The sequence below is a fragment of the Rana temporaria genome, chromosome 4 (assembly GCF_905171775.1).
Source record: "Rana temporaria chromosome 4, aRanTem1.1, whole genome shotgun sequence".
NCBI classification, from domain to species: domain Eukaryota; kingdom Metazoa; phylum Chordata; class Amphibia; order Anura; family Ranidae; genus Rana; species Rana temporaria.
Window position 1 is genome coordinate 384,248,622 of NC_053492.1, and position 12,268 is coordinate 384,260,889.

The 12,268-nt window shown below is 41.2% G+C and overlaps 1 protein-coding gene across 1 annotated transcript in view; it reads right to left on the bottom strand.

Annotated features, from left to right (window-relative positions):
* Window positions 1-12,268, bottom strand: part of KIF26B (kinesin family member 26B) — a 472,460-nt gene that overhangs the window by 139,989 nt on the left and 320,203 nt on the right. Inside the window, exon 5 of the mRNA XM_040351064.1 lies at window positions 8,009-8,192. Coding sequence (XP_040206998.1) covers window positions 8,009-8,192 — 184 coding nt within the window. The remainder of the gene's footprint in view (window positions 1-8,008; window positions 8,193-12,268) is intronic.

Here is a 12,268-nt window from a genome sequence, read left to right on the forward strand (position 1 = left end):
AATGAATGCGGCTCTGTATTATTTGTAAAGCTCTGCATCTACTGTTAGCGCTATATAAATCCTATATAATAATATAATATTATAATAATTTAAAACATTTTTAAATAAACAAAAGAAAAAAAATCTTAAAAAAAGACAAAAAGAGAAAAGGATTTTTGAGGTGTATATATGTTTTTTCAACCGATCAATGAATTTATAGAGATCAACATTAAAGGAGTTGTAAAGGAAAAAAATGTTTTGCTGAAATGACTGTTTACAGGGTATATAGACATAATAGTTAACTGATTCCTTTTAAAAATGATTACAAATAGATAAAAATCAATCATATAATGTACCTACAGTTTCAGTTTCGTTTTTGCATGCTGTTTCATGCTCCTGCGATGTACAGAGACTCAGAGCCAATACATGGCAGCGATGGTTTGTAAAACTAAACTGATTGGTGTTGAGGGGTTTTAGACACACAGTAATCACACCTCCTTGATTAGTGACCACAGAGAGAAAGCTCCCATGACTTTTTTCATCAGGAAACAGACTGTTCAGAACAGAGAAGGATTACAGCAACATCAGAGCAAAAACGAACAATGAGGACATGAAAACAGGACTGCAGTAAGGTAAAGGAAGCTATTTAGCAAAAAAATAAAAATAAATCCTTTAGTGGCCGTTTAAGTTTTTGTCTAAAATACATACATCTTTTTTTTCAACGATAACATATTAAAATACTGTATTTCTTATATCCTTTCTTTTCCATAGACTTATGCATTTCCATAAGTCTCTACCCACAATTGCTATTGCTTTATGTGAATATACATATGCTGATCTTGTTCATACATAAACCTTTCTTTATCATTTTCTGCAACAATACAATTTTGCAGAAAAAAAATCTGCTTCTTCGAGCAGGAATGGAAATGTCAATCTAAGATATATACAAATTAAAATAAGAATAAATCATAGTTCATTACTGAATACCTCAATTTGGTGGTATTTCAGTCCCTGAGCTCAAAATGAGAGCAGGAAAAGCTGAACAAGGAGCCAGTCAATGGTGCTGCAGTGCCAATGTGCCAGCATTGGATATGCTGGTAGCAGGAGGGAGCAGAGAGAGAGAGAGAGAGAGAGAGAGAAAGAGAGAGAGAGAGAGAGAGAAAGGCAAGGGTGCTCAACCCATGGCCCGTGGACCACATGTGGCCCGCAGAGCACTCTGATGTGGCCTGCAACCTCAAACCAGGGAAGTGCATGACCATGCTTTGGGGTGAAGGTTCGCCAAGCCAAGATCGTGATCAATGGGTTACGACTTGCCATCCCAGTGCATCAGAGTGCATAACATACACTGCACTTTTGCAATTGGCATATTAGCACTTTTTAAAAAGGGTTATTAGGCTGCTTTCACAATGATACACGGGTTCAGTGCAGTGCACCTGCGAGTTAGCTGCACTGATCCATTGACTTCTATCATATCCTGCAAATTTGTTGCACTTTCTGAAAAAGCACCAAACTCCTGAGAGAGAGAGAGAGAGCACCTATGTCTGGATTTTCGTCTGCCAGCAAGAGACGATACCAGTAGAAATCCAAGCTTAAGACTGGGAGTGAGAAATCCCAGGGGGCAGCGCAGCACAGCCCATATTACAACACCTGCACCACTGCCACAGGGAGACTAAAGCGTCTACTCTGCTTCTCACCATTGATCACTGGAGGCTTTCGGGTAGAGACTGCTTCTGCATTAAGAGGTCACAGCAGCACCATGGGGACCAGTGAGACGGCTATTCATCCCCTAGTGGGCTATTCAGCCCAATGCTGAAACAGTATTGCTAGAAGGGAATGAGCTACTAAAAGCAGGATACCAAATGCACCCAATCCCTACTGCACTCTATACCACACGTATTGCAAACCTAGACTACATCTATACCAACCCTACACAATATACCAAACCTTTCTGCATTTCCTTTTATATAGCACTACTACTGGGAATTAAGAATTACGGTCAGTGAATTCTTGTGATATTGTATGTTTGTACGCTCAACCTGGTGTGTCAGAGGGACTGAGGTTCTTGAGAAGGTCAAGGCAAAGAACAGAGGACCCATCCTATCCAGCAGCTCATATGGGGGTAGCGCTACACGCGCATTACAGCCAATAGAATGCAAGCGTTCCTTTTCTAATTACTGAAGTTTTTAATCAGATGGACTGATGTGAGGTTTTGTAATCTATTGCACTCAGCCCCCTTTTTTGCTGATATGACCTGACTTCCTGTTAGAGGGTGGCTAAGTTCATTCTCCGTGGTCTCACTGTATGTAGGAACGTAGCTACCCACTCTTGCCCTCTCTCAAAATAGACTGGGGACTATGGGATGTCTAGTGTGCATAGAGCAGTACACATAACTGAAATTGTTGCAAACAAATGGACATGAGGCGGGAAAGGAGAGGTTCAAGAGCTTAAAGAGGCTGTTACAAGGAGGTAAGAAAACACAGTAAGAAGAAATGTCATGAAAAATTGATTATAAGGCTATTTAATTATAGATGTGTATGGACTATTTTGTGAAGAATAAGGGTATCATTCAGTGCCAACTTAAAACAGTAGTAAAGTCTTTTGAAAAAAAGTAAAACATGTGCCCCCTCCCCCCCAGGTTTAAGACATGATATACTGGTATGCACCACATTCTAGTGCAGACTTACCTGCAAACGGAGCCCCCCAATGCTGCACTGACAAGCCTCCCTTTGGTACCTGATTCTTTCATCTTCACCCGGTCTTCCTTCTGGGTTCTGTATCTTGGGCCTCTTGAATGCCCAGGCCACAGTGATGTCACTCCCATGCCTTTTCACGGAGCAACATTGTTGCAACACACAGATCGGGCTGTATATGTGGTCTGAGTTGCCATTGCTCAAATCATGACAGTTATGGCCTAAGAGACCCCTAGGGTCTCTTCTGTTATAAAAAATCTTGCCTGTCAAGAGTTTTTTTTCTCTTTTTTTCTTATATTTCAACTTTACTACCACATTCATCCAGAAAAGTTCAATGCTGGAGTTTAAACATGCAGAACAAGGGCATAAGGACTAGTGATGGCTGCATGCAACATACTCTCACCAATAGGAATTACCTATTAAATATGTAATCACTTACCCTATCATTAGACGCAATTATGCATTTTTATACATACCATAATGAGCTATAATTATTGAGTCCTTAGACCAGGAAAAAAGGTTAACACTGTTAACACAAGTACTTCAATGTATTGCATATGCCCACTCATGACTAATATTTTAATTAAATCCCCCCCAACTTCTTATATCCTTCACTGATTCTCAAGGTGAGACCTATTTCTGGAGCTCCCAGTTCCTCCCCCTGCTACAGCCAAAAGTCAAAATTAGTAAGCATTATGCCGCGTACACACGATCGGAAATCGATGCGACAAGAAAACCGTGGATTTTTTCTGACAGAATGTTGGCTCAAACTTGTGTTGCATACACACTGTCATACAAATCTTGGCGGAAATTCCGACCGTTAAGAACGCAGTCACGTACAAGATGTACGATGAGCCGAGATCAATGAAGTTCAATAGGCAGTTCGGCTCTTCTGCTTTATTCTGAAGATGCATGTTTTTTTGCACGTCGGAATTGCTTACAGACGAGCGTATTTTCCAAACTTTTTCCATCTGGAAAATAGAAAACCTGCTCTCAAACTTTTGTTGGCGGAAATTCCGACAGCAAAAGTTCGATGGAGCATACACACGGTCTGAATTTCCGACCAAAAGCTCACATCGGACTTTTCTTGTTGCAATTTTTGATCGTGTGTACACGGCAAAAGCATGTTGAATGGATACACTATAAGCCAGTGAGTGACCCTTACCTTTAAGGCTGGATTCGCACTACTAAAAATTGGATGTGGGTTTCCCTGCGTCCAATTTACATGTAAGGAGATTGTGACCAACTACTGTTGTGGGTTTAGTACACTTTACTGTCTCAGTTCATTTGTACATGGCCCCCTCCTCGCTCATTTAAAATGATGGAAGGTTTGCTACTACTCTTCTAACCCTGAAAAAGACTAATAACATAGTAACCTGTAATTTAGCCCCCTATAGTTGTTTCATTCCATCACTCAGCTAGTGTGGCGGCATCCTCTAGCAAATGTTATGCATGGAAGGGCAATGCTGGCTGAATTAAGGTTTGAGATAATTAGCTAGAATCCCCTAGTGGGAATCAGCTGCACCTGAGCCTGTGCCTTGGTCAGGCTCCCTAGAAATCAATTGAGTGCAGCATAGAAAACCATTTTCAATATCTTGATGATCTGAAGCCATAAAAAAGAATGGAGCCATGAAATAAGAATACAAAAGATATGGCAATAAAACAAAAAGGAGAGTGAAGGAATACAGCTGTGTAGTTTAATCAATATTGTGCAGCGGTCCATTAGTCACTGTGAGAATATTTTTTATGGTGATGCATTAAGCTTGTCTGTTAAAACCTTAAATTGAGAAATCTGTCTTACTAACAATCCTAAAATGGAGAAGAAAATCACATGCAATGAAAACCCACCACTGCTCTAGAATGTGGATGAAGACCAAAAATGTAAAAAAAAATCTTATTAGGATCGAAGAAAATTAAAAGTGCAAACAATAGAAATAGAACATGAGTCCAAATGCCAATTCTCTATGTTTCTTAATAAAAATGGGTGTCCTGAGTGCACTGATAATTACACAGATTGTGTCTATGAGCTTATTCACACAACCATTTATGGTTGTACACTGTCCAGATCAGTGTATTTCTGTGGTGGGTATGGCCAGGTGCTTACATTGAGCTGCAGCCACTCAGCTTGTACAAATCAATGTCAGGCTGACAAGCTCTTCAGCTACCCTCATGTAATCAAATATAGAACGATTACCTTTGGTCGAGGACAGATGAGTGACCCTGGACACAAACAGTCTACGTACAAAGTAGCTCATCTGTCCATAGTCACATGTAATTGCACATTTTGCGATTGCATGTGAACAGCCGCAGGCCCCTTTCACATGTTCGGATCCCATGAGGATCCGTACGTGTCTTATCCGCTTGCTCAGCGGGGATCGCTCGGTTGATCCCCGCTGAGCAGGCCGATGACAGGGCGGTCCCACCCTGTCAGAACTCCGCTCTCCCCTATGGGGAAATCGGATGAACGCGGACCGTCTGTCCGTGTTCACCTGATCCCCTCTGCAGTTGAATGGAAAAATAGGATTTTCCTCCGTCTGCAGAATCAGAGGATTGCAGACACTGACGAGATCCGCTATCTCATAGGGATCAATGAATGTCCCCTTTTCATCCGTAAACGGATGGATGAAAAAGCGGACATACGGTCCGCAGGTGTGAAAGGGGCCTAAAGCAAGACGTTTTTGGAAAAGGATGGATTAAAAGAGACTTGTCCCTTAAATGTGCTTACGGCTAAGCTCTGGTCAAAATCAGTTTGAATAAAGGCCAGAATATAAGCAACAAAGCACTCCCTGGGACTCAGAAGTCTTTCTTCGCACAAGGCGAGCATGGTGGTATGAGAAAATTAAAGCCAGTGACTGAGCAGCAAAACTCTGGTTTGGCCACATCTTGAGTATGTAGTCTAGTTTTGGTCTCCAATCTTCAGCAAGGATATATTTGAACTGGAGAGGGTCCAGAGAAGGGCAACAAAGGTTAATAAGGGGGCTGCAGGACCCCAGTTATGAGAAATAACTACAAACATTAAACTCATTCTCCCTGGAGAAGAGGCACTTAAGAGGGGATATGATCACAATACACAAATCCTTTAATGGTGACTCTAAAATTAGGAGGAAACTATTTAACCCAAGGGGCCAGATTCAGAAAAAGATACGACGGCGTATCTCCTGATACGCCGTCGTATCTCTGAGTGCGCTCGGTCGTATCTATGTGCCTGATTCAGAGAATCAGTTACGCATAGATATCCCTAAGATCCGACAGGTGTAAGTGTCTTACACCGTCGTATCTTAGGCTGCATTTTCAGGCTGGCCACTAGGTGGCGCTTCCGTTTGTTTACGCGAGGAATATGCAAATTACTATTTACGTCGATTCAGAAACGTACGACCGTCCGGCGCTTTTTTTTTTACGTCGTTTGTGTTCGGCTTTTTCCCGCGTAAAGTTACCCCTGCTATATGAGGGGTATGTGAGGCGTATCCTATGTTAAGTATGGCTGTCGTTCCCGTGCCGAGTTTTGAAATTTTTACGTTGTTTGCGTAAGTCGTTCGCGAATATGGCTGGACATAATTTACATTCACGTCGAAAGCAATGACGTTTTGCGGCGGATTTCGAGCATGCGCACTGGGATGTTTTCACGAACGGGGCATGCGCCGTTCAAAAAAAACATAAAATATGTGGGGTCAAGCCATATTTAAATAAAACACGCCCCCAACATCCCCATTTGAATTAGGCGGGCTTATGCCGGCCCACATACGTTACGCCGCCGTAACTTAGGGCGCAAGTTCTTTCTGAATACGGAACTTGCGCCCAAAGTTATGGCGGCGTAACATATCTAAGATACGTTACGCCGGCCAGACAGATACACCATTGTATCTGAATCCGGCCCAAGATCTCTAAAGAAGACCCGTAGTCCCACAATGAAGTTGGCTGAGAAACCGTTCAATCTTAAACGAGAGGTTCTTTAATGTTAGAGTGGTAAGGATGTGGAATTTCCTTCCACAGTTGGTGTCAGCAGGGAGTGTAGATTAATGAAAAAAAAATTTGGATGACCGGTTACCAAGCCGCTTAAATGGCCCTCGCTCTACAAAAGGTTGGGCACCCCTGTTGTAGAAAAAAAGTGGCATGTAATTCTGTGAACATGTTGCCCACTTAGATATTGTGGGTAAAAATGTGTCAGCCAGAAGGGAGTGTTGAAAATGCATCCCTATACCCATACACAATGTCCAGATGGCAAAAAAAACCCACCAATTTTTAATTCTAAAATGCAGAAGACATTAGTGGCACAGGATTATAACAGTGTTGTATAAGTACCCATTCCTGTGCCTAAGCATCCAATTGTTTGCTAATCACTGTGGTTTCTTCAGAGAAAAGGTCCATCTCCTAAGGACACTGGCAAAAAACTGGGGTCTCAGGGAGTCGATGGTGTTATATGTGCGTGCCCCTAGGAGCAGCCCCAGCAAAGTTTTCCAATCACCTCAAGGTAGTGCATATAACACATGGTCAATAAAAATGAAGTCCTGTGTTCTTTATCTTAATAATTTTGGTTTCCCACCACTTTCTGTCCTGTGATAATGGTCACAAACACTTTTAGCCATCAACATATCAAAAATCTGGCTTTCTGATTTTTTTAATCAGACAGATGGATATTGATCAGGTTTTTCAACAAAAGCATATGATAAAAAATGTCAACATCCAAACCAAACACTTGTACACAATGGGTGACAACAAAAGAGATAGCACAGTCTAGCTGATTATTGAAGAAAGTATAAAAAGCTGCAAAACCCTCTGTACATGACTGAGTGAGTGTTCAAAATGGTTCACCATTAGGTCTTTCTGTTCCTTTAGTAATCAACCCCAGCAACAGTACAATACTGTCAAAAATAATGTAATTCCTTAACAACATCTTCCTTTTTAGCTGCTTAATTAGCATTTTTCGATTTAATATCAAGAAGTCAGGATAAAATAATGTCCCCTTAAATCATCCATACATTAAAAAATACATCCTGAACGCTATAACGCTATTTGTACAAGAAACTTTCCAACATTTGACCCACTTTTTTAAAATAGCCTATAGGCAGTGATTCTATTCTTATACTGCATTGTTCTTAATTCTACACAACTTTCCCAGTAGCAGAAAGCCCAATATCACTCTATTCATTTTATACCACATATAGTACGTTCAGTATTTCTTAACACCCTCCTATTTTTCATTTTCAGATTGTATTCTTCTCACCTTTTTAAAACAACAAAAAAGGCAGAGCTTCTAATGACATTGTAAGTAAATACATGGGGTGCAATATAGTATTATAATGTTCCAGAACACAGAAATGTAAAAGATAGTTTCTTCGTACCTTCCCTAATCCAGGAGTGTCTTTTACTTTGTTGACTGCCCTTAGTAGACATGGCGGTGCAGGTGGAGGACAAGTCTGAAGAATGCCGCAGAAGTTGGTTGAGAAAAGTGGAGGTTCAGACACTAATGAAGGAGTTGTCCTTTGCTTCTTCTTTTTGGAGGACAGGTTTAATTTCTGAGCCGCCCTGTAAGAATCCACATTAGACGTTATAAATGAAACTTGAACAGCATCCCTTAAAATATTTATATTTGTAGCCATAATATCAACATGAACTGAAAATATGGAGTTATGTGGTTGACAAACACTTGTTTGATAACAAGGTTCATATCTGAAATACCATTGAACAAACCAACCTATTATCTTCTCAATGTGTAATGTCATGGGTTATATTATTTGTTTCCCTCTAAGTCACAAGTGTCAAACACAAGGACCACAGGCTGAATGTGGCACGCCAGGACTTTTCATGTGGCCCCAGTACTCAAGGCTTTTTTTCAGACAGAATGTGGTGGAACTCCGTTCCGCCACCTCTGGCTCTCGCTTCCTGCCTCTCACCACTGTCACTTGTAAACACAGATACCTTCTATTTTTTTACAAGGACATCTAAACTCTGTACATAGGGCACCCCTGAAACTGCACTCTGTACTTAGTGCACCCCTAAACCCTGCACTCAGTATGTACCACACCCCTGAAGTACACATAAAACACCCCAAGTTTATATCATTTCTTCTTGGACTAATGCCGCGTACACACGATCGGTTCGTCTGATGAAAACGGTCTGATGGAATAATCGGTTCGTCTGATGGACCGTTTTCATCAGACGAACCGATCGTGTGTGGGCCCCATCGTTTTTTTTATCCATCGGTGAAAAAAATAGGAACTTGTTTTAAAATTATCTGATGGTTAAAAAAACGATAGAAAAAAAACGCTCGTCTGTGGGCACGTTCATCGGTTAAAAATCCACGCATGCTCAGACTCAAGTCGACGCATGCTCGGAAGCATTGAACTTCATTTTTCTCAGCACGTCGTTGTGTTTTACGTCTCCGCGTTCTGACACGATCGGTTTTTTAACTGATGGTGTGTAGGCAAGACTGATGAAAGTCAGCTTCATCAGATATCTGATGGAAAAATCCATCAGACCGTTTTCATCGGATGAACCGATCGTGTGTACAAGGCATAAGACTGAGTCCTTTCAAAAAAACTAGCTCTCAACAATACTTTATCACCTCCTTATATTTTTCTTTCTTGATTATGACATTGTGGTTCACTTACTGTTCTCCACGCCTATCATCTAAAGTCCCACTCTTCCCTTTTTTTGTATTTTTTAATTGCCCATTCAATGCAGTTTGGGGGGGGGCAGGTTGAGTTCCTGCACCTAATCTCTGAGGAAAAATACAGTTACAACTGGCCCTTTGAGGGCAACCATAATGCTGATGCTGCCTGCAATGCAATTGAGTTTGACACTTCTGAACTAAGTGCGGAATGCAAACTTTTGTACAGCAAATCGTCACCCATCTTTTGATTTTAAATCAGAATGTCTTAACAATTCTAATTTATCAACTAGCAAGAGAAGAAATCATTAGGTTGAATGATTCCATGATTTCTAATATAATTAAATCAAAGCAAAACTACAAGCATTAACTGTAGATAAAAATGAAACCTTTTCTTAACCAGTCAGCTGTTCACTAAAATCTATAAATTAATCTTAGTATCCTAATCTGTATGTGTTTGAGCCAGTCAGGTTTTGCTGCAATCCGCAGCTCTTATAATCCAACACTGGGGGCTAGTTTAAAGCATAACCTTAGTAGCTTGTTGCTTCTCCTTCGCTGTCCAATCACAGGTTTATATGGTCCCTTCGCAGGAAGTACTGCCTAACTACAGTAAAGTAAAGTGAGCTCAAAGACTATTCAGCATGACAGGGTGCCTCAATCACAAGCCTGGCTGAATTCAAAATATTTTGGTAGGTTACACAGTTCACACACACACACTCATACACACACACACACACACACACATATGTTGTTTCCTGAGAAGTTAGCAGATTGTTTAGCCTCTAACTTCCCCTAACCTATCATTAACATATACACTATATGACCAAAAGTATTGGGATGCCTGCCTTTACACGCACATGAAGTTTAATGGCATCCCAGTCTTAGTCCATAGGGTTCAATATTAAGTTGGCCCACCCTTTACAGCTATAACAGCTGCAACTGTTCTGGGAAGGCTGTCTACAATGTTTAGGAGTGTGTCTATGGGAATTTTTGACCATTCTTCCAGAAGCCCATTTGTGAGGTCACGCACTGATGTGGACAAGAAGGCCTGGATCGCAGTCTCCAATTCATCCTAAAGGTGTTCTATCAGGTTGAGTTCAGGACTCTGTACAGGCCAGTCCATGTACCTCACTCCAAACTCGCTCATCCATGTCTTTATGGACCTTGACAGATCACCTTTGGGATAAAAAAGGGCAGAGACTGCAAGCCAGGCCTTCTCACATCATTGACCTCACAGATGCGCTTCTGAAAGAATGGTCAAACATTCTCATAGACACACTCCTAAACCTTGTGGACAGCCTTCCCAGAAGAGTTGAAGCTGTTATAGCTGCAGAGGGTGGGCCAACTCAATATTGAACCCTACGGACTAAGACTGGGGATGTCTTTAAAGTTTGTGTGCCTGTAAAGGCAGCTGTCCCAATACTTTTGGTAATATAGTGTATGTTAAATTAATAGGTTAATCTACAAAAAGATAGGAAATATGGAACGAATAACAATGGCTTCAAAATAAATTCTGGGTATATTAAACTAACTTTACTATATTATAGCAGCAATTTACCTCCGTATGTTAACCCTGGATGTTTTAATTCCAATTGTATTCCATATTAAACACAGTAACAGCACACCTTTACGTTCATGTTTGATGATGCAATTTTCATTTAATAATACATACAGCCCAATTTAATGACACTGAAAACTGAATTACTATAAAGCATTTATTATTCTCGTGTCAACTTTACAAGTCATTTGGAGTGGCATCCCAGTATCTCAGACATTTTCACATATTTTATATAGATTTAAATGATGGCTAATGAAATATAATTCTGCACTGTACGCTGGCAAATGTGAATCATTTCATGCACTGCTATGCAACGTATATACCAAACTCAGTCCCATAACTTAAATACAAATAGTATAAATCCACTTACAGTAAATAAATAGAAAATTGCAATTATAGAAGCAAACTATTTCAATAATAAAAAAAAAAAAAAAACATACATCTTAGCAAGATTTTTCTACTATAGAGCTTCTCAATACATTTTAGTTGATTATCCTGTGCTCAGAATAATGCCCGTACACACGATCCGAATATCGTACGATTTTTCCGCTTAATAGTCGCAAGTAGAAATTAAATAGGTTATTAAAGTCACAGAAATTCTCATACGACAGGAAAAAAAATCATAAGTGATGTCATGTGTTGTAATGTATTTGCAGGGCTCAAAATTTCAAATCCTGAGCTACTAGCCAGGCCTCAAGGGTTATGCAGAATTAAGTTATAAAAATAAATATTAACAACAACTTTATCCGTGCCCAAAAATGCAGCCTGCCCATGTCTACCAATGCAGCATGTGTCCCCAGTGCAGCAAAATGTCCCCATTTTGCAGCCAGAGTCCCCCCATTTTGCAGTCAGAGTCCCCCCATTTTGCAGCCAGAGTCACCCCACATTGCAGCCAGAGTCCCCCCACATTGCAGCCAGAGTTCCCCCACATTGCAGCCAGAGTTCCCCGACAATTGCAGCCATAATTCCCCCACAATTGCAGCCACAGTTCTCCCACATTGCAGCCAGAGTTCCTCCACAATTGCAGCCAGAGTTCCCCCACAATTGCAACCAGAGTTTCCCCACAATTGCAGGCAGAGTTTCCCCACATTGCAGCCAGAGTTCCCCCACATTGCAGCCTACCTGTGCTGGGTAGAAGAGGAGACGGAGCCGCCGCCTGGTTGTTCAAACCGCAGGGAACATAACAGCTTTCAATTCAATAGCTGTGTTCCCTGCCACGCGCATCATATACAGCCCCTCCCCCCTTGTCCGGGAAACTTTGATAGACAGATCACCCGTCCAATCCTGGGACGGGTGATCTGTCTATCAAAGTGCCCGGACAAGGGGGAGGGGCTGTATATGATGCACGCGGCGTGGAACACAGCTATTGAATTGAAAGCGGTTATGTTCCCTGCGCTCTGAACAACCAGACGGCGGCGACTCTCCTCTCCTTGC